The following is a 26630-nucleotide window of genomic DNA, read 5'->3' as shown; positions in this document are numbered from 1 at the left end:
AAGGAAAATGTCAATCGCGAGTGTGTAAACACGAAAACGTGTTCGGCTATGTTCGGCGCTGAGAGTTTCAATGAAGAGAGAAGAGCAGTTATATTTGAGGCATGAATATTCAGGCGGGATAATTGTAGTTGCTGAGAGCTGATATTTTGATATTTTAACAACCCTGATGCTGAGAGTTCAATAACTAAAATTTATCAAAACATTTGGAAATATTCCCAAACGAATCAGATACATTTTACTGGAAGTAATTTCACTGAATGAACAATCAGCCTAAGCTAATTTTCCTTGACATTTCACCGAAAAATAAAAATTATTATAAAACATTCTAGGTTACTCTCCGCTAACTCATACGAAATCGGAAAAAATTGCTCAAACTCCTCTTTGATTTGCGTGAATCTTTGTCCTGAGGGGTAACTTTGGTTCCTGATTAAGAATCCGAGGTAATTTTTTAACAGTCGAAAAAAAACGTATCTTTCAATAATTTCAAACATTTTGTTGTTGTAAAATTGTGATGTTAACGTTTCAATTTTTTGTTTGATATTATCCATGTTATTATCTGCTCTACAACTTTGCAGAACATTGTTGCACTCTAAAAACAACCCTACAAAGTAACAAAAAACACGAAAATTTAAAATGAAAAAACTTGTTCTAAATAAGAAAATGATTCTTCCGAGATCATGCAGATCCCAAAAATACCTAAGACATAAAACGACGTGTTCTAAAACATGTTAAGTATCAAAAAATGTCAATGGTTTTAAAACTAATTTTATTTTTTCGAAGAAAAATACGTTGCTTGTACTGTACATTATAATTTTACAAAAATTAAAATACTTTTAACCAATCACTAATATTATTGCATTTCCAATTATTTTAAGATAATAGACGACAATTTCCATAAAAAAATTGAAGTTTTTTTGAAAAATGTTTATGGTTCCCTGATTTTTCGAGCCGATTTGGAAGGGGGGGGGGGGGCATAATCTTTGAAAAATAATTGCAACGGTCGTTAATTTTGAATTTCCCGAGCAGACGGAAATATTTTGGGAATAATTTTTTTTTATATTTGAAAATACTAAACCAATAACATTTTATGATATTTATAACAAGATTTGTTATTCGTCGTTATGATTGTGTTTTTTGTTACAGTCAAACCTCTTTTTACGCGAATTTTGGTTCTCGCGTAAAAAAAAATCGCGTAAAAAAAGTTCGCGCTATTTTGAATTTTTCGCGTAAAAAAAGTTCGCGCTATTTTGAATTGCTCGCGCAAAAGAGTTTTCAGTATTTTTAGTTTTATAAAGTATTATATTTTTAATAATAATAATGTAATTCCGGGTTATTCAAATAGCTACAGTGACCTGCGCTGTATATTCTACAGCATGTTGGGATGTTCTGGGTTATCCAAGAACTTCCGGAAGTAATGAACTGATTATCTACCTGTTCAACAAGGGTCTGTACCAGTGTATCCACCATCGTAATAATTGCAGGTAGCTTCCGTGACCTACGATGGTTACCTTGTGATCTGTTAGAATGTACTAGGTCATCCAAGAACTCCCGGGAGTTATGGCCTGGATATATACCTGATCAACGGGGATCTGTATGCCCATATTAACCATCGGTATAGCTTTAGATAGCTTCAGTGGACCACGATGGACATTCTGTGGCATGTTGGATTGTTTTGGGTCATCCAGGAACTCCCGGAAGTCATGGCCAGGATATCTATCTGTTCAACGGGTGTTTGTACCGGTGTATCCACCATCAATATAGCTTCAGGTAGCTTCAGTGAGCCACGATGGACTCTCTGCGATCTGTTAGAATGTACGAGGTCATCCAGGAACTCCCGGAAGTCATGGCCTGGATATCTACCTGATCAACGGGGGTCTGTATGGCTATGTTAACCATCGGTATAGCTTCAGGTAGCTTCAGCGGACCACGATGAACACTCTGCGGCATGTTGGATTGTTTTGGGTCATCCAGGAACTCCCGGATGTCATGGCCTGGATATCTACCGGATCAACGGGGGTCTATATGGGTGAATAAACTATCGGTTTAGCTTCAGATAGCTTCAGCGGACCACGATGGACACTCTGCGGCATGTTGGATTGTTTTGGGTCATCCAGGAACTCCCGGAAGTCATGGCCTGGATATCTACGGATCAACGGGGGTCTATATGGGTGAATTAACCATCGGTATAGCTTCAGGTAGCTTCAGTGAGCCACGATGGACTCTCTGCGATCTGTTAGAATGTACGAGGTCATCCAAAAACTCCCGGAATCATGGCCTGGATATCTACCTGTTCAACGGGGTTGTGTATGGCCATATTAACCAGCGGTATAGCTTCAGGTAGCTTCAGTCGACCACGGTGGACACTCTGTGGCTTGTTGGATTGTTTTGGGTCATCCAGGAACTCTCGGAAGTCATGGCCTGGATATCTACCTGATCAACGCATAAATGTCCCATTTGAACTAGCATTCGTATTTGAGGACGAGTTCCTGGATGTCTCTACACAATCTAACATGTCACAAATTGTCCATCGTGGGCCACTTAAGGTACCTGAAGCTATACCGATGGTTAATTCACCCATATAGACCCCCGTTGATCCAGCAGATATCCAGGCCATAACTTCCGGGAGTTCTTGGATGACCCAAAACAATCCAACATGCCACAGGATGTCCATCGTGGTCCACTGAAGCTATCTGAAGCTATACCGATAGTTTATTCACCCATATAGACCCCCGTTGATCCGGTAGATATCCAGGCCATGACATCCGGGAGTTCCTGGATGACCCAAAACAATCCAACATGCCGCAGAGTGTTCATCGTGGTCCGCTGAAGCTACCTGAAGCTATACCGATGGTTAATATAGCCATACAGACCCCCGTTGATCAGGTAGATATCCAGGCCATGACATCCGGGAGTTACTGGATGACCTCGTACATTCTAACAGATCGCAGAGAGTCCATCGTGGTCCGCTGAAGCTACCTGAAGCTATACCGATGGTTAATATAGCCATACAGACCCCCGTTGATCAGGTAGATATCCAGGTCATGACTTCCGGGAGTTCCTGAATGACCTCGTACATTCTAACAGATCGCAGAGAGTCCATTGTGGTCCGCTGAAGCTACCTGAAGCTATACCGATGGTTAATATAGCCATACAGACCCCCGTTGATTAGGTAGATATCCAGGCCATGACTTCCGGGAGTTCCTGAATGACCTCGTACATTCTAACAGATCGCAGAGAGTCCATCGTGGTCCGCTGAAGCTACCTGAAGCTATACCGATGGTTAATATAGCCATATAGACTCCCGTTGATCAGGTAGATATGCAGGTCATGACTTCCGCTAGTTCCTGAATGACCTCGTACATTCTAACAGATCGCAGAGAGTCCATTGTGGTCCACTGAAGCTACCTGAAGCTATATCGATGGTTAATATAGCCATACAGACCCCCGTTGATTAGGTAGATATCCAGGCCATGACTTCCGGGAGTTCCTGAATGACCTCGTACATTCTAACAGATCGCAGAGAGTCCATTGTGGTCCGCTGAAGCTACCTGAAGCTATACCGATGGTTAATATAGCCATACAGACCCCCGTTGATTAGGTAGATATCCAGGCCATGACTTCCGGGAGTTCCTGAATGACCTCGTACATTCTAACAGATCGCAGAGAGTCCATCGTGGTCCACTGAAGCTACCTGAAGCTATACCGATGGTTAATATAGCCATATAGACTCCCGTTGATCAGGTAGATATCCAGGTCATGACTTTCGGGAGTTCCTGAATGACCTCGTACATTCTAACAGATCGCAGAGAGTCCATTGTGGTCCGCTGAAGCTACCTGAAGCTATACCGATGGTTAATTCACCCATATAGACCCCCGTTGATCCGTAGATATCCAGGCCATGACTTCCGGGAGTTCCTGGATGACCCAAAACAATCCAACATGCCGCAGAGTGTCCATCGTGGTCCGCTGAAGCTATCTGAAGCTATACCGATGGTTAATATAGCCATATAGACCCCCGTTGATCAGGTAGATATCCAGGTCATGACTTCCGGGAGTTCCTGAATGACCTCGTACATTCTAACAGATCGCAGAGAGTCCATTGTGGTCCGCTGAAGCTACCTGAAGCTATACCGATGGTTAATATAGCCATACAGACCCCCGTTGATTAGGTAGATATCCAGGCCATGACTTCCGGAAGTTCCTGGATAACCTCGTACATTCTAACAGATCGCAGAGAGTCCATCGTGGCTCACTGAAGCTACCTGAAGCTATATCGATGGTGGATACACCGGTACAAACACCCGTTGAACAGATAGACAGATATTCTATTCGTGACTTCCGGATGTTCTTAGTTGTCCAGAACATCCCAATATGATGTAGAGTATACCGAAGCTACTGATGGTAAAAACCTTGATTGTGGTCCCCGTTGAACAGGAAGATATGACCATAATGGTTAAGACTTCCGACAGTTTAGAATCGGACCGCGTTATTTTGAATTTTTCGCGTAAATTGAGTTTGCGTTATTTTGAATTCTTCGCGTAAATAAAACCGCGTAAAAAAATTTCGCGTAAAAGGAGGTCGCGTAAAAAGAGGTTTGACTGTAATAATTTGTTATTGTAATAACAGACTGATAACTTTTTTAGTGATTCTTCGAACAAATATTTGTTATTATTTTTTTCATATTTCAACAACTAATCCGATCATCCCAACAGTTGAAGGTATTCTTCCATAACAAAAAATGTTATTCCAAAGTTGTGATAACATAAACTATTATTTAACCCTTATGCAGAAATGGCCTTTCAAGAAGATCAAATAAAATTTTCTGTTATTTTTACAATATTTGTTATTGAAATGACATGCATTTAGTTATTACCGTCTGTTCGAGTTGCAAATGTTTAATCAAAATTCAATAAATTCCAAGATAAATTCTCAGACTTCTTTCTTAAATACACTCATAGTTTTATTCCACGGAACTGCTCAATGCTCGTGATTTAAACTCTTTTAACTTTTTAATTTAAAAAAAGGTTAGGTACTGGAATGTTCAAGATACTAGAAAAAATCTTTAATTTTCAGAACAACTATTTTTTTTCTTATGTCTAAAAAAATCATAACTAATCTTAAAAAAAAAACATTACTTGATTCTCCTTTAGGTGGTTGGTGCCTTCCTCGCATATTTTTTGAAGAATGCTAAGGCTCACAGAAATTGTTATTTGTAATAAAACAAAAACAATTAAATCATCCACAAATAAGTAAAAACCATCATCTATTTAAGTTCAAGGATGGTATGTTTTGAAGATTGCAAATCGCAACAAAAAAAAATGTTTGAAGACGATTTTTTTTCTAAATCTGGTTATTAAGACTAATATATTTTTTTAAACAATTTTTTTTCATACACAGAAAAAAATTAAATTTGGTGGGTTGAATATTATCTCTTTCTTTTTTAAGTAATATTACATACAAAATGTGTAAAAATGTGAACCTGGTGAATATTCATCAAAAACTGATGAAAATTCATAATTTTTTGGGGTAAAATTAATCATTTTTTTTTTTTGACACAAAATCTGAAATATTACCATTTTTTCTGTGTAGTGGTCATGTTTGAGTCAGAAACTATTGATTTGAAAAAAGTAAATTATTTTCAAAGAACTATGAAAAAATGTAACAAAGTAAAAGATTTTTTATGCAATTCAATTGAAAATTACTGTAGCAAGAATTGAAAAAATAAACTCATTTAATCAATCAAGCATCATCTACTTAATCACTAAACCATACCCGATTTGGCACAAAATTGGTACTGATACGCAATTTTACCTGGTGAATCGAACGTTGTGTCATCAAAGGTTGTTTTTTTTTCATACAAAAATAATATAAAAACCTTCAAATTTCTCATTCTTCCTTTTTTTTAATGTTAAATCACAGGAAAAAATCCGATCCTCTGGATTTTTTCTGGAGATTGGTCATGAATTGTACAAAAAAAACACTTTTAATTGGATTTAACTTGGAAATGATGCACCCATAAAATAAAATATAAAGTATTTATTGTTATTGCAGATCTTAAACAGTTCGGAGTATTTCTCAAAAAAGTTGTGGCATTTTGACAATTCTGATTGACAAGGAAAAGAGTAAAATTAGGAAAAAACTGTATTTCTTAAGAGTTCAACCATTTTCAATGATTTCATATCAGCACTACCTACCTACCACTTTACCTAAGACATCAAATTATGTTTTGTGTGATTCTAATTTTCATTTTTTTTTTCATATTCAAGAATTTTTAAACGCATTGAAATAAGCTTTGCATATATTTGTTCAATTCAATTATGCAAAATCCCAGAAGTGGGGTACCCTTTGCCATAACGAAAGCTAATCCTCTAATGCATCGAAAAGTGAAATAAATGCACCCCGTTCAAAATTTCCAGAACTGCAACGGAAACGGAACCGTTACGAAAGTAAAGCCAACTCTTATCGCACTCCAAAGTCTCATTCTCCCTGCACCAGAACTGTTTTTCCAACCATCCTGCTCGTTGTTAATGCTAATGATGTACACTTTTCCGCGCCGTTACCAAACAACACTAAGGCACCCTCGCCGTCGGAAACTCATCTTCACCGGGCACAGAATTCTGGCAGAAGATTGAACGCGAAAGCTCACAACACGGGGCTGGAACTGTTGCCAGTTTCGGGAGTTTTCTTTGTTCCTCGTTGCAAGCCACAACATGTGAAGTCTGTTTATTACAACCGAATTATTATTATGAAACCATTCACTTTGCCAGCATGCAGGCAATAAATCCTTTCTTCAGCACGTACCTCGTGTACAAGTCAAAAAGGGGAGCCACTTGGAAAGGAAAACAATTCATCAGGAGTATCCTGGCTGGTTTCTAGAAGGATCTTGAAGCTTTTCATATTTTTCATGGAGTACACCAAAATTCAATCTGTGAAATGAAACAACTTTTCAGCTCAAGAGTTGTTGGAAAAAATATTAGAGATATTTTCCCAAACCTTAAAGTTAGCTTTTTTATCAAGAGGCCAACGACCATTTGAACAAATGAGAAATAACTTCAAACGGCCTTGAAAAGTTACAACTTTTATCAAACTTTTCATTTTGCAATTTCTTCTTAGCCGAGGGTAACTTCTCTGGCATCGAAGGCATCCCCCAAAAAAACGAGAGAGGGCGACACGCATCAGCGACTTTTCTGAACTGGCCGCGCGCCGGGCCGTGATGCCGTTGCGGTCAACGGCCATCAACGACGTGCCGCACTGTGGATAGCTGGCCGGCTAAAGATGAGATAACCCAGCACGTTGACGTTGTGCTCGCTTGACTGCAGCGGTATTTAATTCAAAATATGCTTTGAACATTGAAATAAGGGATTGTGCTTAGTTCGATATGCAAAGTTAGTATTTTTTCTAAATATGTTAAAACAAATGATTTACTCTAATTTTATTGAATGAAATTCTTAAGATTTATTTTTGAAGGATAGTTAAACAAAATTTTATTTTTTTTTTATTTTTGGGTGTTTTTCAAACCTTCTTGATTAAGGGGCATTCAAAACCACCCAAAAAGCAAAAAAAAAATGTTTATTTGACCTATTAAAAAACTCCAGAATTCTAAACTTACACGAAATCGGGATAAGTTGCCCCGGACCCTCTTCAAATTTCGTGAAACTTTGTCCTAAGGGGTAACTTGATGATCAGGGAGATCACGAATCCGAGGTCCGTTTTTTGATATCTCGTGACAGAGAAGCGGTACGACCCCTTCTATTTTTGAACATGCGAATAAAGAGGTGTTTTTCAATAATTTGCAGCCTGAAACGTTGTTGAGATAGAAATTTAGTGCCAAAGGGACATTTATGAAAAATTGTACGCCCGATTGGATGGCGTACTCAAAATTAAAAAAAAAATTGTTCTCATCAAAAAATAAACTAAACAAGTTTTAAAAACTCTGGCACTTTCCGTTACTCGACTGTAAAATTTTTTGTAACTTGTCATTTTAAAGAAAATCTCCTCCATTGATTTTTTTGTGACTATTACAAAAAAATTGATATTTGGTATTATAAACACAAGGGGTTTGATTTTAAACATCAGGAGTTAACGATTTAACGAAAAAAAAAAGATTTGAAAAATTTACTTTTTGCGTTTCTCTATGTTTCGACGTCCGTGTCTGTGATCATGGCCATAAATGGCCATGAAACTAAATGAAAAAATGACCCTTCTGGGTCAATGCTGATTCGAAAATTACATTAAATTTCCCTTAAAATAAGTGCTTTTTTCGATGAAAAATACGTTTTTTCGGAATTCTGAGACCGCCATCAAACCGAGCGTACAATTTTACATAAAAGTCTCTTTGACAGCAAATTTCTATCTCTTTATAACCGTTTCATCTCTATTTTCGCATGCTCAAAAATTGAAGGGGTCGCACCACCCCTCCGTCACGAGATACCGAAAAACGGACCTCGGATTCGTGATCAGGGACAAAAGTTACCTATTAGGACAAAGTTTCACGCAAATCGAAAAGGGGTCGGAGCAACTGCTGTGTGCGTTGGCGGAGAATTACCCAAATTCAATAATACTTTTTTTAAACAGATTTAAGGGAAAATGTATACTTCTTATAAGTAAGAATCATATCAGTATTTTATCGGGAAATCATTTCTTATCATGTCGTGGCCGTCATGCTAACTTGTCATACGTGCATTTTGGGCCAAATTGAGTTAAGAACGCCATTTTGTGCAGCTCACAATGCGTCATCTTTTGACCTTCCCAGATCCCCCACATTCGATTTCAATCCTGAAATATTAAAACCAATTTCAACCAAAAAAGCTCCAAAATTTTTTGTCACTTTTCATATTAAAGAAATTTTAATCTTGTCGTGCTATATTGACACACCATGAAAATTGATGTAAGTGCGACAACGGGCCAAAGGAATTTTAGGTTAGAACGTGTTTGACACACGTACATGCCCAAGAACTGTCAATATTTTTAATTATAGCTCGGGACTCCAGCTACTAAATTCAACAACACTCCGGGGCAATGCACAAGATGGTGCTATATTGTTTTTGTTTATTCAAGGTTAAATATCAAAACCCGTTTTCCTAAAATTTCAAAAATCAATAAGTGACAAGATAGCACGAAAACGTCACTTTTATAAAAAAATATGTCCAAGAGGTTAATCTCATAACAAAGAAGCTAATCTTTTTGATACAGATATTCTCAAGAACAAACAATTTTCTAAAAACTTCAAAAAACTTAATGAATCAGAATAGAACTTTTTCCAATTTATTTCAGTAAATTCAGATAACACTTTTAATGACTATCTACAATCACTTAGCTTAGAATAGTTAAGTAAAGTAAAACTTAGAAAATGTACACATCTTACGGCCGTCATTCACAATCAACTTAGAAAATTTGCTGGGCTGATATACGTTGCTATGCAGTTGTTTGTTTACCTTTGATATGGAAACGTCAACTTACCGTAGATTTTGAAATTTTCCAAACCATACGTCAAGTTTCTAATTTTATTCCTTTTCATTGTAGAAGATCAGATTCATTTCCATTGATTCAAACTCCTAAGCTAAGTGAAATTTTCTAAGTTAAGTGATTGTAGATAGGCCATAAGTTGCATACAAAACCTGTCATTGCAGCTTCAATGAATTTTGTTAAGTTGGGTATCAAGTGAGTTTGCAATAGAGGAGAAAATCATGACGTCAGGAATGAACTCAAATCACTCAAAGTTCATTTTGTGAGTGACTTTAACATTTTGGCCTAGTTTGACAGCTACCTCGTTCCCAGGTTTTCTGTGGGAGAGAAAAGGAGGCGAATACTTTATGAAAATCATACCTGTCAAAATTCCTAGCCTCAAAATTTTGTCGCGAGTTGCTTTTCTCCTCTATTCATGTAGGATTTGGTGAGCAGTAAGCAACCAATTGTTGTTTAGCTATCATATTCGATCAAGATTCATTCAGTGAATATTAAATTAAGACATTTCTTTCTATAGTTTCATGATAGAAGAGTCGCTATGAATTGAGGCCAATAGTTCGAGGTAACTAAAAAGCAATCTTAGTGTTGTTTGAAATTATTTTTTTCTTCAACGATTTGGAAACATTTTTAACAATAATCGTAATGTTTAACTATAGCTTATGACCAGTCTTGTTTCGATTACTAATATACACTAAGCTTAACCCCAGAACGGCTTCTTGTGGGTCTTCTTGATGTACACGGTGAACGGCACTGGCTTCTCGATGTAGACCGGTTCTTTCACGTACACTGGATAAGGCTTCTCAACATGAACTGCGTACGGTGTTGGGACCTCGACGTATTCCTTCTTGTAAACGGGGACCTTGACCTCCACTGGGTACGGGACGGGACGGTCAACCTGGACGGGGTACTTCTTCTCGACATACACGGGATACTTCTTCTCGACGACCACCGGGACCTTGGTTTCGGTGTGCACCGGGTACGGGACGTTCACGTGGACAGGCACGTGCTTCTCGACCTCAACTGGGTACGGGACGGGGATCTTCTTGGTGATGATGTGCTTGACCTCCTTCTTCGGTTCCCAGTCATGAGTGTTCTGGTAGTGATGCTCGTCGTTATGCTCGTGGTGTCCGTGATGCTCGTCCTGGTGGTCGTACAGATCATGCTGGTTCTGATACTGCTGATGATGATCGTACCCGTTGTGGTGCTCGGAGAAATCGTAACTGTTCTGGTGTCCTTCTTCCCAGATTTCGCGCTTGTCCTTTTGGGAATTGTCGACTGCCGCACAGCTAGCGATGGCCACGGCCATAGATAACACAATGAACGCCTAGAATTTGAATCAAGATTAGTATGACTGGGTGGGAACCGGTTCAGTTGAACCTACCTTCATGTTTGCCTTTCCTCGATGCAACTTGAACAACCGATCACAACTGACTGATGATTGAGCTTTGGAAGGGTTGGAGTTTTATATAGAAACAATTTTCTTTTTTTACTGTTGTAAAGATATGAACTTGGAAGTTGCTATTCGTCTTCAACATCTGTTATCACAATAAAAATATTGATAAACATAACTTTTCCAATTTATTAACCTTGAACTCCATCAGACTGTGAAATATTGAACCTCTTCACGACAAGAGATGACGATGAAGAGCTGCAGCTGTATAATTGATTATCTTTGCAACGGTAGCAACCCACCAGTAGCTGATGCAGAAGGTAGTGATGAAAAGTTCAATGAGAAAAGCCAAGAGAGAACCAGAAAACTGTTTCGATATAAAACGCCAAACTTTTCAAAGCTCAATCATCAGTCAGTTGTGATCGGTTGTTCAAGTCGCGTCGAGGAAAGGCTAACATGAAGGTAGGTTCAACTAAATCGGATTCCACCTAGTTATACTAATCTTGATTCAAATTCTAGGCGTTCATTGTGTTATCTATGGCCGTGGCCATCGCTAGCTGTGCGGCAGTCGACAATTCTCAAAAGGACAAGCGCGAAATCTGGGAAGAAGGACACCAGAACAGTTACGATTTCTCCGAGCACCACAACGGGTACGATCATCATCAGCAGTATCAGAACCAGCATGATCTGTACGACCACCAGGACGAGCATCACGGACACCACGAGCATAACGACCAGCATCACTACCAGAACACTCACGACTGGGAACCGAAGAAGGAGGTCAAGCACATCATCACCAAGAAGATCCCCGTCCCGTACCCAGTTGAGGTCGAGAAGCACGTGCCTGTCCACGTGAACGTCCCGTACCCGGTGCACACCGAAACCAAGGTCCCGGTGGTCGTCGAGAAGAAGTATCCCGTGTATGTCGAGAAGAAGTACCCCGTCCAGGTTGACCGTCCCGTCCCGTACCCAGTGGAGGTCAAGGTCCCCGTTTACAAGAAGGAATACGTCGAGGTCCCAAAACCGTACGCAGTTCATGTTGAGAAGCCTTATCCGGTGTACGTGAAAGAACCGGTCTACATCGAAAAGCCAGTGCCGTTCACCGTGTACATCAAGAAGACCCACAAGAAGCCGTTCTGGGGTTAAGCTTAGTGTATATTAGTAATCGAAACAAGACTGGTCATAAGCTATAGTTATACATTACGATTATTGTTAAAAATGTTTCCAAATCGTTGAAAAAAAAACTAATTCCAAACGACACAATTAGATTGCTTTTCTGTCACCTCGAACTTTTGGCCATAAATCGGAGCGACGCTGTCAGCCCGAAACTATAGAGACAGAGAGAGAGCCACCCACTCCACCCGCCAACCGGTCCGAAATTACCATGTTAACCTGTAAAAGCAGTTGTCAGTTCCGAAAAACCACTGCTCTGGGTTGGTGGCTTTGGCTTGTGATTACGTTTCTCCAGCTCACTTTGGGCTGCTTGTGTTAGGGTGACCGTACGTTATTGAGTAATTATTTTTCACTTCAAAATGATCGGAAAAACATTTGATTTCTGTCAAGGATTTGATTCAGATTGGAATGCTGGGCCTTCTTAAAAGATTATGGGGCATCCTAACGCTAGGGTTGCATTTTAAAACTGTTTCTAGGGTAGTTTTCTCTCGCGTTGGTGCTGCTTTTATACATCAGTATGCAATCCACCATGCACCCGAAAACTATCGTCGGGTTAGGTTCAGGGTGAGACACTAACAGGATGAGGCCATAGGTCCAGTGAGGTCATTTGTGCACTCGAAATAGGTTATTTGTGCTAAAGTGTGCTGAAGACAGCCAATGCAATGATAGAGAATAATGAATTATGGCATTGTTGTTGCATGAAACGAAGCTTTGGAGTTTTTTTATGATTCGCTTGCCATGAGTTCCTTTGAAAAGAAAAAAGGGAGTAATATACACAGTAAACAATAATTATCACTCAACTATTTTTTATTTCGTAAATCTTAAGAATTCACTCAATGGACTCTTCCAGTTGGCAATGATTGTAAAATAATTGTGTTTTTGTTTGCTAGTTAGTAAAGGATGAGGATTAGATATTCTAATCTCCAATTTATATTATCCAGTTAATTCTTGTTGTAAATATATTTATGTATTGTTAATCCCTATTTTGATTGTAAGCATTAAATATTCTGGCTAATTATTTGTAATACTCATTCAGATCAAACAATTCGCAACAAATCCAATGGTTATCCCCGGAAGATCGGTCCCCACAAAATTGCTCCCATAATAATTTTCTCCCTAGCTGGCAGCTCCAGGAATCCCTCCCCCTAAGTTTGCTCCCCAGTGGTTCAGTCGATATTTTGTCGGAAGGTGTTAAAATACACACCGGGTACACTATTATTATCGCGCCGCGCCGCCATGGCTGTGCAATGTTTGCCCTGTTTTCCCATTAGCATAAATTATTGTAACATTAATCTGAACGTGTTATAACAAATTGCTAATTCCAGTCATTATTACCCCGGAATAATTCATGCTCACCAGGACTAGACCCTCTAGCCAGTCTGGAAGAGGAGGAGGTGGACGCTCCATTGTGTAACGTAGCTCTGTAATACTCGAAATAAATGAGGAGGCACTTCTTCACGCCCGCCAAATTCGGCGGAATGAAAGCAACACCCGGTCGATGCTCGAAACGTACCATGGTCCCAGACTGGTTGCTTCATCGTGGTTGGGCAGGCTATGAATTCGATATCCACTTCTAATCAAAGGACTTTTGTCGTGCTTCACCTGGTCCGGTTCGGTGTTTGGGCATCGTAATGAAGAAATCCACGTAGAACTGCATATTTAACTGGATGATTGTAAAAATCCAGGGCAAGGGACGAAAAGGATTGATTATAAAAAATAAAATACCAAAATTCAATTTTGCTAGCCTAATACGACATCCACTTTATGGTTTTGAGGTATCACAACACGCTAATCTAACACTAAAGATGTTTCAATCACAATGCAAAAAATAGCCCCTTCTGTATCAAACGCTCTTAAGAAGGCTGGCAAATGTTCAAAAAACACTGACCAACAAAAAATTACTGCGCAGGTTCAACTCGAGGGGAAGCATGAACTTTGGGGTCGTCAGAAACACGTGCACTTTGAATTTTTCAAAAATGTCTAGACTGGACTGAATGGGTTTTCTCCAAATTAATTAACTCTGATAGTTCTACAGAAAATAATAAATTGAAAAACAAATAAAAAATTCTTTTCAAAATACTAACCACGATATTCCTGTTAAAACGCATTTTTGCTTTATTTATTTTCATTTACGGAGTTTCCAATATTGTGCCAGAATGGTAATCCAACATCACTCGAATTTTTGATTTGATTTGATTTGATGTGATAACCAACAGGGCCACAAAGATGACCTATGTAGCGGTTGCCTAGAATTACAGTGACTCAGACTTAAAGGGAGCATCTTCAAATTCCTGCCGTACACGGAGAAAAAAGAGTTCCCAAAATCGTGAACAAGCGTTCATGAAAATGGGAACCACGAACAAAGTGTTCAAATTTCATGGTACGTTTTTCAAAATCGTACCATGGGATTTGAACACTTTGTTCGAGGTTCCCATTTTCATGAACGCTTGTTCACGATTTTGGGAACTCTTTTTTCTCCGTGTATGAAGGGCCAAAAGGGGGTGGTTGGACGCGAACAAGCAAAATCACTCACGGTGTCCTCAGGAAAAGTGAATCTCCTTCCGACAGTAACCTCCAATAACTCCGAAAAAAAGTCTGACAAAGCTGAAAAACAGGGCTTGCACCCTGTTGGGAGCCTAAAAGGGCGCGGCAGACAGCTGGAGACTGACAGGGGTCAATAGATGTAGTAATTAGACAATCCTTAAGAATTGTACAATTAATACGCTATTTTCCCCTTGTGACGTAGTTCTGGTCTTCCACTATCTACATCCAATCTCCGCCATTACAGCATACCGTCCACTGCCCTGATGCTCCCTCACCGATCCCTGGCTTTCATTCTAACTACTTATAAAAAGGAAAGCCATAGATGAGAAAAAGTCAATGCGGATGGAGAGCAAATACTGATATTACTTCAGCAGGAAAACGTTAGCAGGGAAAATTATAGTTCTCGTATTGGCCACCAGATGGCGTCATTGAAATCCAATTTCCCTGCTCACTTCACATCGTCAGCAGGGAACAAATTGTGAAGACAGCAGGGAAAGTGAAATTTCCCTGCTAACGCAAATAGGATTTTTTTAAACTATAATTTTTATCGTAAATGCAATCTTTTCAACAATATATTTGCTTTGATGTATTTAAATTAGTTTTTTTACGTATTTCAATGCCTTCGGATCTGAACAAGTATTTTCCTTGCTAACGTATCAGTTACTGAGCCAGAAAAAAAATCATAGTCATGGATCACAAAAATCGGCGTTTTCAAACCAAAATAATAATTTAAGTTTAAATTTACATTCAAACTTTTATACAAAGGTACTCAAATATGTTGGTGTAAAATATTTTCAAATCATTCCTGTTCTTCAAGTGTTCAGCAGTGAATTCTATCATTGGGGCGTGGCTTATTATTGTGATGAGCAGCGTTGCCACAAGTACAGATATTTTTGGCACAGACCAAACACTCAAACGAATTATTTTTACAGTTAAAATACACTTGAGTAGTTTTTGTAAACTGCACTAAAAAGATAAACATTTTTTGCATCTTTTTACTTGTTTAGTTTTTGATAAAAATGTTTTTCTTTAAAGTTATACTTGATTGAGTGTTTGGTATGTGCCAAAAATATCTGTACGTGTGGCAAGCCTGGTGATGAGCATTTTCCTTGCTAACTTCACAGTTACCAAGCTTTTTGTTTTGACAAAGAACTTTGTCCTAAGGGCACTGTCTACGGGTGTCAATCCAAAATTTCGCGAAGCGAAAGTGTAACGATTTGTGTAATCGTTTAAACGCTTATATCTTCCACCCAATTCAAGCAATCTGCATGCTTTATCCACCAAACGAAAGGGGAAGTCTTAAATTGCAAGTAGACTACCTCACAAAGTTGAGAAAACTTTGTTAAAGTACTCAAAAGTTAAGATGAAAAATAAAAATTCAGACCGGGAAAATCCCGGTCGCTGATTGGTTGAGCGCAACCTTTCCCGAACACATTAATCAAATTCAAGTATCTAGCACTTAGCAAATTTTGCTCTCTGCCACTGCTTCGAAAGCGTCGAGCCGTCACAGCCAAGCGAGGTTATAAAAGAGCGCCGTGCCGCCGGTTGAAGCTCAAACGAGTCCGAAGCTTTGCACGAGGAGGATCGAGAAGCAGCAGCAGCACAGCAGAGCCGCCGAGAGGAAGGAGAGAATTGAAAAATTGGAAAGAGAGGCAGAGCAGGCGCGGGAGGGAAAATTGCCGGCAACTTGGAGTGTCATCATCGCATGGTTTTATCATCGTCATAGGACGTTAAAATGGCCCTTTTCAGGGCCAATTCACACGAAAGAGTATTCTTTAAAAATCTGGTTGGGTGCGGTAGTGAGTGTTTGTGTGTGCGGAAGGGAAATCGAGTGGCAAGTTTGGGGCTTGAAAGAGCACCAAATTATCAACGCATACACACAAACGCGGGCTGGGGAGCTTCATTTGTGTGCGCCTGGTTTCTGCCGTGCAACTACCCTTCACGAGTTTGCTCATCCGATCGATCTTGGGGAAAATCGATTTTCGATATTAGTGTGGTTCCGCGAACACAATTTTAGTGTGGTTTACTACACACACACACACACACACACACACACACGAGCAAATCCACAGTCGATGGCGCTTTCTTGCTACAAATACACTTGCAACGCACTGTTTGGTGCTCTAGGTGGTGTGTAGTATGTGTAAAGAGAATGAATAAAAAGATCGGAACCCAATTTTTTGCGAAGCGAAATCGTTACGTGGCGATTTCCCCTCTTCGCAGACTTCCCCTCCTTTTCCTTCACGCTGATTGGTTGAACAAACCTTTCCCGATCATCCTCTCCGAGAGACGTGAGATTGATGTATCTAAAATCATCTCCACTCAAGCTCATAATTTTCTGACAGCCGAGGAGTCAACATCGAGTGGCAGTTGCAGAATCAGAAGGGACCAGTGATCCCCGTGTACCGCGTTCAACCGCGTTCTCTGTTTTCTGTACTCGATCAAACACCAGCACCGCGTGTGCACGCGTACAAGCAAACCTAAACTCTACCGTGTACAGTCTGTACACGCACACAAACCTCGAGTTTAAAACCGAACCTTGCACCCCGGGTACAAACCCCGTGCAAGCCGACGACGCAGAAAAGAGACAAAAATAGTTCCCTCACGCTCCCTCTGCTGTAAAGTGGTGATTCATTCTCCGCTGCAGTCACACTACAGTGTTTGCCACAGAGAGAGTGAGAAGCAGTCATTTTTTCGTCTCTTTACATGCTCTTCGCTCGCACGGTGTTGTACCCGAGGTGTGCACCCCGTGTTTACACCGCGTGTAAACTTGAGTGCGCCGTGCGGGGAGAACTCAAACATGGCAGCCTGGTGTGTTCCTCAATCATCTGCACTGAAAACTTGTACGGCGTGTACGGCGTGCGCGCGTTTCGGGAAGACTGGAAGGGACAGCAGAAATTTCCCCCGGTCAACGACGTGGAGAGGTCGCCGAAATGGCTCGGGCCATCGCAGGAACGGGACGGATTGTCGCTGCAGGCCATCAAGGAAGAACGTTAGGGACCGATGTGGTCAAGCTGCTGATCCCGGAAGGCTCCGGTTAACGGCATCAAGAAGGGGTCTCCGTGTTGATCGAGAACCAGTTCCCTTTGGGTCAAGTTGGTTGTGGTTGCGATAAAGTTTATGGTTTTTGATACTGGACATGAAATTTAACATTTCGGCAGTCGTGACCGCAATCCGGAGTTGCCGGAGGCCCCGCGGATGTTCCGAAGGGGGACATTTGCCGAACCAAAAGAGTTGGGGCAATATGGGTATCAAACATTATGGTTTTTGATACTGGACATGAAATTTGAAATTTCGGAAGTATTGGCCACAATCCGGAGCGGCCGGAGGCCCCGCGGATGTTCCGATGAGGGGACATTTGCCGAACCATAAGAGTTAGGGCAATATGGGTATCAAACTTTATGGTTTTTGATACTGGACATAAATTTTGACATTTCAGCAGTAGTGACCACAATCCGGAGGCCCCGGGGATGTTCCGGTGGGGGGACATTTCCCGAACCATAAGAGTTGAGGCAATATGGGTATCAAACTTCATGGTTTTTGATACTGGACATGAAATTTGAAATTTCGGAAGTATTGGCTACAATCCGGAGTGGCCGGAGGCCCCACGGATGTTCCGATGAGGGGACATTTGCCGAACCATAAGAGTTAGGGCAATATGGGTATCAAACTTTATGGTTTTTGATACTGCACATGCATCTGACCATTATCTGAAGTTACGCAGTTAAAATAAATCGCTTATTTTACGCAGGAAGTAATAAATCGATTACTGCGATTGCCTTTTATTGTGCCGCGGCGAAATTCTGTTTCTGGAAATATAGAATAACTATTTCGAATTCAATTAGAGCCCTTGAAAGGGCAGTTTTAATGTTTGCTGTTGAAATTTACTTTGCTGCCGCCAATTGCTTGCAACAGCCTTGCAAAAACATTTCCGCATCTTGATAGCTTTCGAGTGGTGAGGGAAAGTCGATTGATTTCACCTTGATTTCTATTGCAGCTCCATTTGCAATTTCCGTCCCCTTAGTTCGATAGGACGTCGATATTATGTCTTAAAACTATTCACAAAAGAGTTGTCTTATGTAATTATAAGGGAATCATGGGGAAATTTGGACCGGATATTTTTATCGAAAATTTCAACAATCATCTTGCAAAGTTCTTTGTCATACTGGTCATGTGTAACATAACCACCTGCACCTTTTTTTAGTTTGTAGTTTGTATTTAATTTTACACTAGCTTCTTCTGACAAGTTTATTTCGGGCTCAGTAACTGTTACGTTATTTAGCATGAAAAATATACATCCGATAATAAAGCTTCTCCTCCATTAGCTAAATCAGGCCTGACCAACCCTTTTTGCTAAATTTTTACATTTTTGATATTAACATTGCTGATATGCAAAGAAAAATAAATAGCGATTTTCTAAAAGTACAGAGCTGGTCAGAAAAGAACTTGTTAGCAATAAATCCCGCAAAAACTAAAGCCTTATTGATAAGTCGACTCAAAACACCCCCAAATCCTCCTTTTCCTCAAAAACGAACTGCTCGAATTTGTCGATCATGCTTGTAATCTTGGCGTCATCTTCAGAAATAACCTAGATTGGGACAAGCAAATTAACTCTCAAATTGGAAAAATTTATGGCTCTCTGAAACAATTGAATTTAACTACAAGATGTCTTAATTCACATACTAAACTTAAACTGTTTAAATCTCTGTTATACCCACACTTCATTTTTGGTGATTTTATATGGGTAATTCTCCGCCAACTCACACAGCAGTTGCCCCGACCCCTCTTCGATTTGCGTGAAACTTTGTCCTAAGGGGTAACTTTTGTCCCTGATCACGAATCCGAGGTCCGTTTTTTGATATCTCGTGACGGAGGGGCGGTACGACCCCTTCCATTTTTGCACATGCGAAAAAAGAGGTGTTTTTCAATAATTTGCAGCCTGAAACGGTGATGAGATAGAAATTTGGTGTCAAAGGACTTTTATGTAAAATTAGACGCCCGATTTGATGGCGTAATCAAATTCGAAAAACGTATTTTCATCGAAAAACACTAAAAAGTTTTAAAATTCTCCCATTTTCCGTTACTCGACTGTAAAATTTTGGAACATGTCATTTTATGGGAAATTTAATGTACTTTTCGAATCTACATTGTCCCAGAAGGGTCATTTTTCATTTAGAACAAAATTTTTCATTTTAAAATTTCGTGTTTTTCTAACTTTGCAGGGTTATTTTTAGAGTGTAACAATGTTCTACAAAGTTGTAGAGCAGACAATTACAAAAATTTTGATATATATACATAAGGGTTTGCTTATAAACATCACAAGTTATCACGATTTTACGAAAAAAAGTTTTAAAAAAGTTGGTCGTCATCGATCATGGCCGTTCATGGTCACCCGCGACAGACACGGACGACGAAACAAAGAGAAACGCAAAAAGTAACTTTTTCAAAACTTTTTTTCGTAAAATCGCGATAACTTGTGATGTTTATAAGCAAACCCCTTATGTCTATATATCAAAATTTTTGTAATTGTCTGCTCTACAACTTTGTAGAACATTGTTACACTCTAAAAAATAACCCTGCAAAGTTAGAAAAACACGAAATTTTAAAATGAAAAATTTTGTTCTAAATGAAAAAATGACCCTTCTGGGACAATGTAGATTCGAAAAGTACATTAAATTTCCCATAAAATGACATGTTCCAAAATTTTTACAGTCGAGTAACGGAAAATGGGAGAATTTTTAAAACTTTTTATTGTTTTTTCGATGAAAAATACGTTTTTTCGGAATTCTGAGTACGTCATCAAATCGGGCGTCTAATTTTACATAAAAGTCCCTTTGATGCCAAATTTCTATCTCATCACCGTTTCAGGCTGCAAATTATTGAAAAACACCTCTTTTTTCGCATGTTCAAAAATGGAAGGGGTCGTACCGCCCCTCCGTCACGAGATATCAAAAAACGGACCTCGGATTCGTGATCAGGGACAAAAGTTACCCCTTAGGACAAAGTTTCACGCAAATCGAAGAGGGGTCGGGGCAACTTTTCCCGATTTCGTGTGAGTTGGTAGAGAATTACCCATATATCCTAACGCAACTGTTGAGTCCCTAAATAAACTCAAAGTGGCTCTAAATTCCTGTGTCAGATATGTTTACAACTTATCTCGATATCACCGAGTATCACATTTACAGAAAAACTTAATTGGCTGCAGTTTCTCTGACTTTTACAAGTACAGATCAAGTCTCACACTCTTTAGAGTAATGCACACAGGTGAACCTAATTATCTTAGTTCCAATTTAATTCCTCTGAGATCATCCAGATCTAAACAATTCCTAATACATCAAAATTATTCTACATATTAAAGTCAATCATTATTCGTTAGAGGCATTTTAACCTGGAATCTTTTACCTTTAAATATCAAAACAAGTATGTCTATGCCTTATTTCAAGCGCAAACTCCTGGCCGAACTCAACAACCCGAATCAGTGGTACATTTGAGAAAATGTGTAGTAAATTTGAGAAAATTAGCATTAATTTATTTAAGTTAAGTAAAATTTAATTAATCCATTACTAAGTGAATTCCCGCCACAATGTAATGAATTAAAAGGCACGTGCCTTATATTACATGAATAAATAAACAAATAATAATAATAATAATTAACAATTGCCAACATTTTCATGATTTGTTTGATGGAATCAATTCTCATGTGACCAGCGAACATAACTTTGATAAAAGTTTGAAAAAATATACATACTAGTCATTTTTATCTTCATTTTTAAGTCGAATATCAATCCAGCTCGCGGGCCAGTTAACAAAAACTGAGATTAAATTGCATTGAAATAAACAAAAAATACTGATTTGATCAAATCAGCAGGAAATTGTTCAAATAATTACCGCTAACGTAAGCAGCGAAAATAAAAAAAAAATCGTTTCGTAAATAGTAGGCAAATTCTTAGAGATTTGGAGTTCCTTCAATAATTTCTTTACTATTAATCGCTTGACATTAGAATGTTTTTTCGAGCAATTTTACAAAAACTATGGAACATTGAGGCCAAAACTCTTAGCGACATCCATTTGAATTATCTGAAAATTAATTATTTTTTTCTAAAGGTCAATTCGTGTCTCATAATTGATTCTTTTAACTGAAGTCACGGACGAAATCACCCTGCTTACGCGTTCCAGAATTGATTGATTTTTTTTTTTTCAAACTGAAGTCCCAAACAAATCAGAAATGTTTTCCCTGCTAACGTAACAGTTTACTGGGCCAAGTGTTACTTCAGCAGGGAAAGCGTAGGCCACGCCCCCACAACGTTGTTAGCAGTGAAAAAAAGTTAAGTCAGCAGGGAAAAAATCTGCCTATTTTATTTATTACGCTTTCAAAACATATTGGGGCATGATATATTTTTGTGGCTTTCATGTTTTTTTCAATTAAATATATTGCTTACAAAATAATATTTTCTTGAAATTACAAAAACAGAAAAAAGTTTTTCCTTCAAGAGTATCAAGGCGATATTTACAATGCGGATTCAGTGGCAATGTTATTACTTAACTAATGAAAAAATGATTCATGTTAATGTTAAACTACTACCGTAACCTGGGGTGAATCGGGACTACAGCCTGAATAGGGACAGCAGTTTTTAGAGCACTCGAAGCTTTTAAATTTGGAAATGGATGTACACATTTTGTTGGCCTGACTCTGTTATAACCGAATCCAACCAGAAAAATCAAAATATTGTGCTCCAACATTAAAACTGCTGTCCCAATTCGCCCCATGTGTCCCGATTGACCCCAGTTTACGGTATTGGTCGATTTCCCTAAGGTTTCCATATAAGTTCGGGAAAAAATATCAAATGCAATTGAACTCTCAAACTACCGCATATGAGGTGAAAGCTTTGCCATCATACATGGCCCTGTAAAAAAACATAAATCTGCGGTCTTCACAACTATTTGCCCTGCTGACGACGTTGTGGGTCGTTTGCGGGACGTGGCCTACGTTTTCCCTGCTGAAGTAACACTTAACTCAGTAAACTGTTACGTAAGCAGGGAAAACATTTTTGATTTGTCTGGGACTTCACTTAAAAATAGATTCTGGGACATCTGTCTGAAAAAATGAAAAAAAAAAAAATTCGAAAAAAAGCTAAATTTAATTGTTTTAAAATAAAATTCTAATACCAAGCGGTTAATGGTAAAGAAATATTTGCAAGGAAATCCAAATCCAACCAGAAAAGTTGTGATATTGTTATTTCAAACAAAATATTTATTTGAGTTTACATTACAATCGTACTTTTATGAAAAGGTAGTAAAATGTGCTAGTGTTAAATTAAATAAATACCTACTCATTTATTTTTAAAATAGTTCTACATGACCTTAACCTGTATAAAAAAAAAAAAAAAAAAAAAAACAAAAAGCTTGGTAACTGTGAAGTTAGCAAGGAAAATGCTCATCACAATAATAAGCCACGCCCCAATGATAGAATTCACTGCTGAACACTTGAAGAACAGGAATGATTTGAAAATATTTTACACCAACATATTTGAGTACCTTTGTATAAAAGTTTGAATGTAAATTTAAACTTAAATCATTATTTTGGTTTGAAAACGCCGACACGGGTCCCCCAGAGACCGTTATTATAAAAAAAAATTCCATCCAAACCAATGATTGGACATGGTTCCTGGGACCATTTTACACCTCTGGACCAAGTTTCAAAATATTTGCCGGCAGGAATTTCGAATACGGTCAGTTTTAGTGTTTCGAGTAGAAATTAAGGGGAAATCACATGTAAAATGCGTAGAAAAAGATCAAAGTTTCAATGTTTTAACAACAAAACATTACTGGTCATGGTTTTAAATTGTATTAACATGTAGCAGAATGATATAAAAACGATTTACAGCTCTGACTTAGCCGGATTAAGCCGATGTTAAGTGACTTAAGTATATTATTTACAAGTTTATGCCTTAATATCTAAAGAAAACTCCTACATCAAGTGATTTAAAGTCAAGGAAAACTAGGTTGCACAAAAATAACTTAAAATGGGGTGACTTTGAGCCAAGGGGTGACATTGTACCAACAAACGCATAAAGATTGCTTTGATAAGCTTGAATTTTATGTTAATTTCATTATTTGTAGACGAATTAATTTGGTCTATTTATGTTCCCACAAAGGAATTTGATGTTTTTGCTACGCTAATCTGCTTGTTCTATTCTCGCTGCCGGAACCTGTTGTAGGAATCCTTGGTTACCAAAGGTTACCACTTTGTTTGTTAGTTCTTCAAGTTCTCGGATTTGAACGTTCGTCACCTCGTGCGAAGAATTTGTCTACAAAAATGGATTTCCACGAGAGGAATAGAACTTTGGTTTGCGTTTTGTGTCTCACTTGGGCGGCTTCTCTGCGGCCGATTTCCTCAAACGTTGGAATCGTCATTGGAGCAAATTTTTTGATGGACTTTGAACAAAGAAGAAATTTCTACCCAACGGTTATCTGTGGAAAATGCCGGCATGCTTGTGGAAAAAATTCCAAAGGAGAAGAAACATTCAAGGTTCACAGTTATAAGTATGATTCTACAACAATAACAAGATCTTCGGGTGTTTGCAAGTGTGAAATTTGCACTGCTGCAAAAATTCGCGATGGAACAAATTTGCCAGGATTTAAACCGATTAGAGTCAAAAGGGGGAGACCACGCAGCAATGAGGAAATTTCTGATAGCAAGACGATGCGATTATGTGAAACTTGTCTCAGCGATTTTGGCCCAGGCAAAAGGCATGTTTGCAATCAATCCACTAGGACAGCAAACTTAACTAAAATTATGAAAAGTGGCGAGTCCTCTTCTTCTTCCACGGATGCAGCAGTGCGTGATTATCTCAATTCTTCACATGAGTCATCGGGTAATAAATTCTCTTAATATACTTATATTGTACTGAATAAGTTTTTCCCAAGATGGAACAATAACTTTGCGTAACATGAAAGGAAAAGCGTCGGTTTTCAAGAAAATGTCTACAAGATCAGAAACATCAAAAATCTGCATGCTAATGATATATTTCAAGTCAAAGCGGAGAACAACTTGAGCATGAAAAAAACAATGGGTATTATTTAATTTTATTTAAACAACAAATTTAGAAAAAGGGTTTATTTAATATAGGAATTATCAAAAGTCTTCGCACGACGGGTGTTTTGGTTGAACCAGGAATTCGCACAAAATTGGTGGAACTGAATCGACAGTTGAAAGACTTGTTCAAGATTGAGCATCTGTCCAACTTAGATAGTATGATTTAAAAACAAGTGAATTCGCTTGATATAATCATTAAAAATCATTACAGACAGCGAAAATTTGGGCAAAGCAAAAGAAGAAGTTGCAGTGTACTGTACTGATGTTCAAGAGCTCATAAATCGAATAAAGCAGTCAAGATCGTACACAAATGATGATGGCATTGTGGTGAAATTGGGAATTGATGGAGGAGGTGGATTTTTCAAAATAACTCTATCTGTACTGTCAAAAAATCTGGAGCAGCTGACTGGAAATGCATTCAAGGTCGGCGGTGTGAAACGACTTTTATCATTGCTCTTGTGCAAAATCTCGCGGAAAAGTATGAAAACGTCGCTCCAATATGGACAAAACTGCTGAAGCTGCAAAACATCGAAGCCATAATAGCAGGTGACCTCAAGATAATCAATATTATTACTGGAATAATGGCACACTCCTCGAGACAGCCATGTCCATACTGTGAGGCACAAAAGTCAGCCCTTGGAACATGCAAGGGAACAAGTAGAACCAAAGGCAACATCAAGACCAACTATTTGAACAAAAAGATGGGTGGCAGGAACACTGCTTGCTGCATATACGAACCATTGATCTACGGAAACGATGACGACGAAATCCTTTTCCTTTGCCCTCCTCCGCCACTGCATCTTACACTCGGAATTGTAAATACGATCTTCAAGGGAGTAGAGAAGAATTCTCCCGATTGGGCAGATTTATGGGTGAGCCAAGCCAACGTACGACATCAGCAGAAAACATATGGTTTTACAGGCCGGGCTTGTCACGCGCTATTGAAGGCGGCTGATTGCTTGGAACTTAATTCTGATTTACTTGGTTACGCTAAGGTAAGCTATTTGAGAAAGAAGGTGAGAGATTTTAACAATTATTTATTTATTTATCAGGCTCTGAAGAAGTTCAACGACGTATATAATAAGTGTTTCTCATTTAAACTAGATGCTAGTTTTGAAGAAAGTATCCACGAATTTGTGTCTAGCTGGGAAGACCTTCAGCTACCTAATACTTCAAAATATCATATTACTAAGCATCACGTACCTGATTTTTGTAAGGCAACGGGACGAGGACTTGGGCTACATAATGAGCAAGCCTCTGAGTCCGTACATTCGGACTTTGACGTCGTTTGGCAACGGTACAAAGCGCCTAAAACCGCCGAAGTGTACAATGATCGGTTGCTCAACGCTGTAATTGATTACAATAGCAACCACTTGTTTTAGTCCTACGCACACTTCACACTTAACATTTCACAAAACCTCAATTTACACTTCTTGATTATGATTTGAACATTTGATACACTTATACATTATAAGCCTCTCTTCAGCACAGGCGTAAGGCGTCACCTTTTGTTAATTAACTTTCAAACTTTTCACTTGCGTTCCTAAGATATTGTTATGCTGTTACTATACTTAAGCTAATCAAGCAGGCTTAGGTGAGTTAAGTCACATCTAAAAAACGTTGTTTGTTGATTGTAGATGAAATATATGCATGTTTGTAACGAAAAAAAAAAAAAAAGCGTTTGTTGGTACAATGTAACCCCTTGGCTCAAAGTCACCCCATTTTAAGTTATTTTTGTGCAACCTAGTTTTCCTTGACTTTAAATCACTTGATGTAGGAGTTTTCTTTAGAAATTAAGGCATAAACTTGTAAATAATATACTTAAGTCACTTAACATCGGCTTAATCCGGCTAAGTCAGAGCTGTAAATCGTTTTTATATCATTCTGCTACATGTTAATACAATTTAAAACCATGACCAGTAATGTTTTGTTGTTAAAACATTGAAACTTTGATCTTTTTCT

General features: G+C 38.7%; 3 protein-coding genes across 3 annotated transcripts in view; 1 reads left to right on the top strand and 2 right to left on the bottom strand.

Moving 5' to 3' along the window:
• The window catches only part of LOC6050902 (lachesin), a 191470-nt gene that overhangs the window by 92989 nt on the left and 71851 nt on the right, over positions 1 to 26630 (bottom strand). The gene's annotated exons all lie outside the window — the stretch shown is intronic.
• LOC119769438 (NEDD8-specific protease 1-like) lies at positions 10127 to 10886 on the bottom strand. The gene is made up of 2 exons (XM_038261872.1): positions 10847 to 10886; positions 10127 to 10789 (listed from the first exon to the last, which is right to left on the bottom strand). The coding sequence occupies exons 1-2, from the start codon at positions 10850 to 10852 to the stop codon at positions 10163 to 10165; spliced, it is 633 nt and encodes a 210-aa protein (XP_038117800.1). The 5' UTR covers positions 10853 to 10886; the 3' UTR covers positions 10127 to 10162.
• LOC119769437 (NEDD8-specific protease 1-like) lies at positions 11283 to 12056 on the top strand. Its single transcript, XM_038261871.1, has 2 exons — positions 11283 to 11317; positions 11375 to 12056. Exons 1-2 carry the CDS (start codon positions 11312 to 11314, stop codon positions 11999 to 12001), a joined length of 633 nt encoding a protein of 210 aa, XP_038117799.1. The 5' UTR covers positions 11283 to 11311; the 3' UTR covers positions 12002 to 12056.

This window comes from Culex quinquefasciatus, chromosome 3 (genome assembly GCF_015732765.1).
Source record: "Culex quinquefasciatus strain JHB chromosome 3, VPISU_Cqui_1.0_pri_paternal, whole genome shotgun sequence".
NCBI classification, from domain to species: Eukaryota; Metazoa; Arthropoda; class Insecta; order Diptera; family Culicidae; genus Culex; species Culex quinquefasciatus.
Note: the sequence above shows the minus strand (reverse complement) of the source record. Positions and strands in the feature narration are given on the sequence as shown.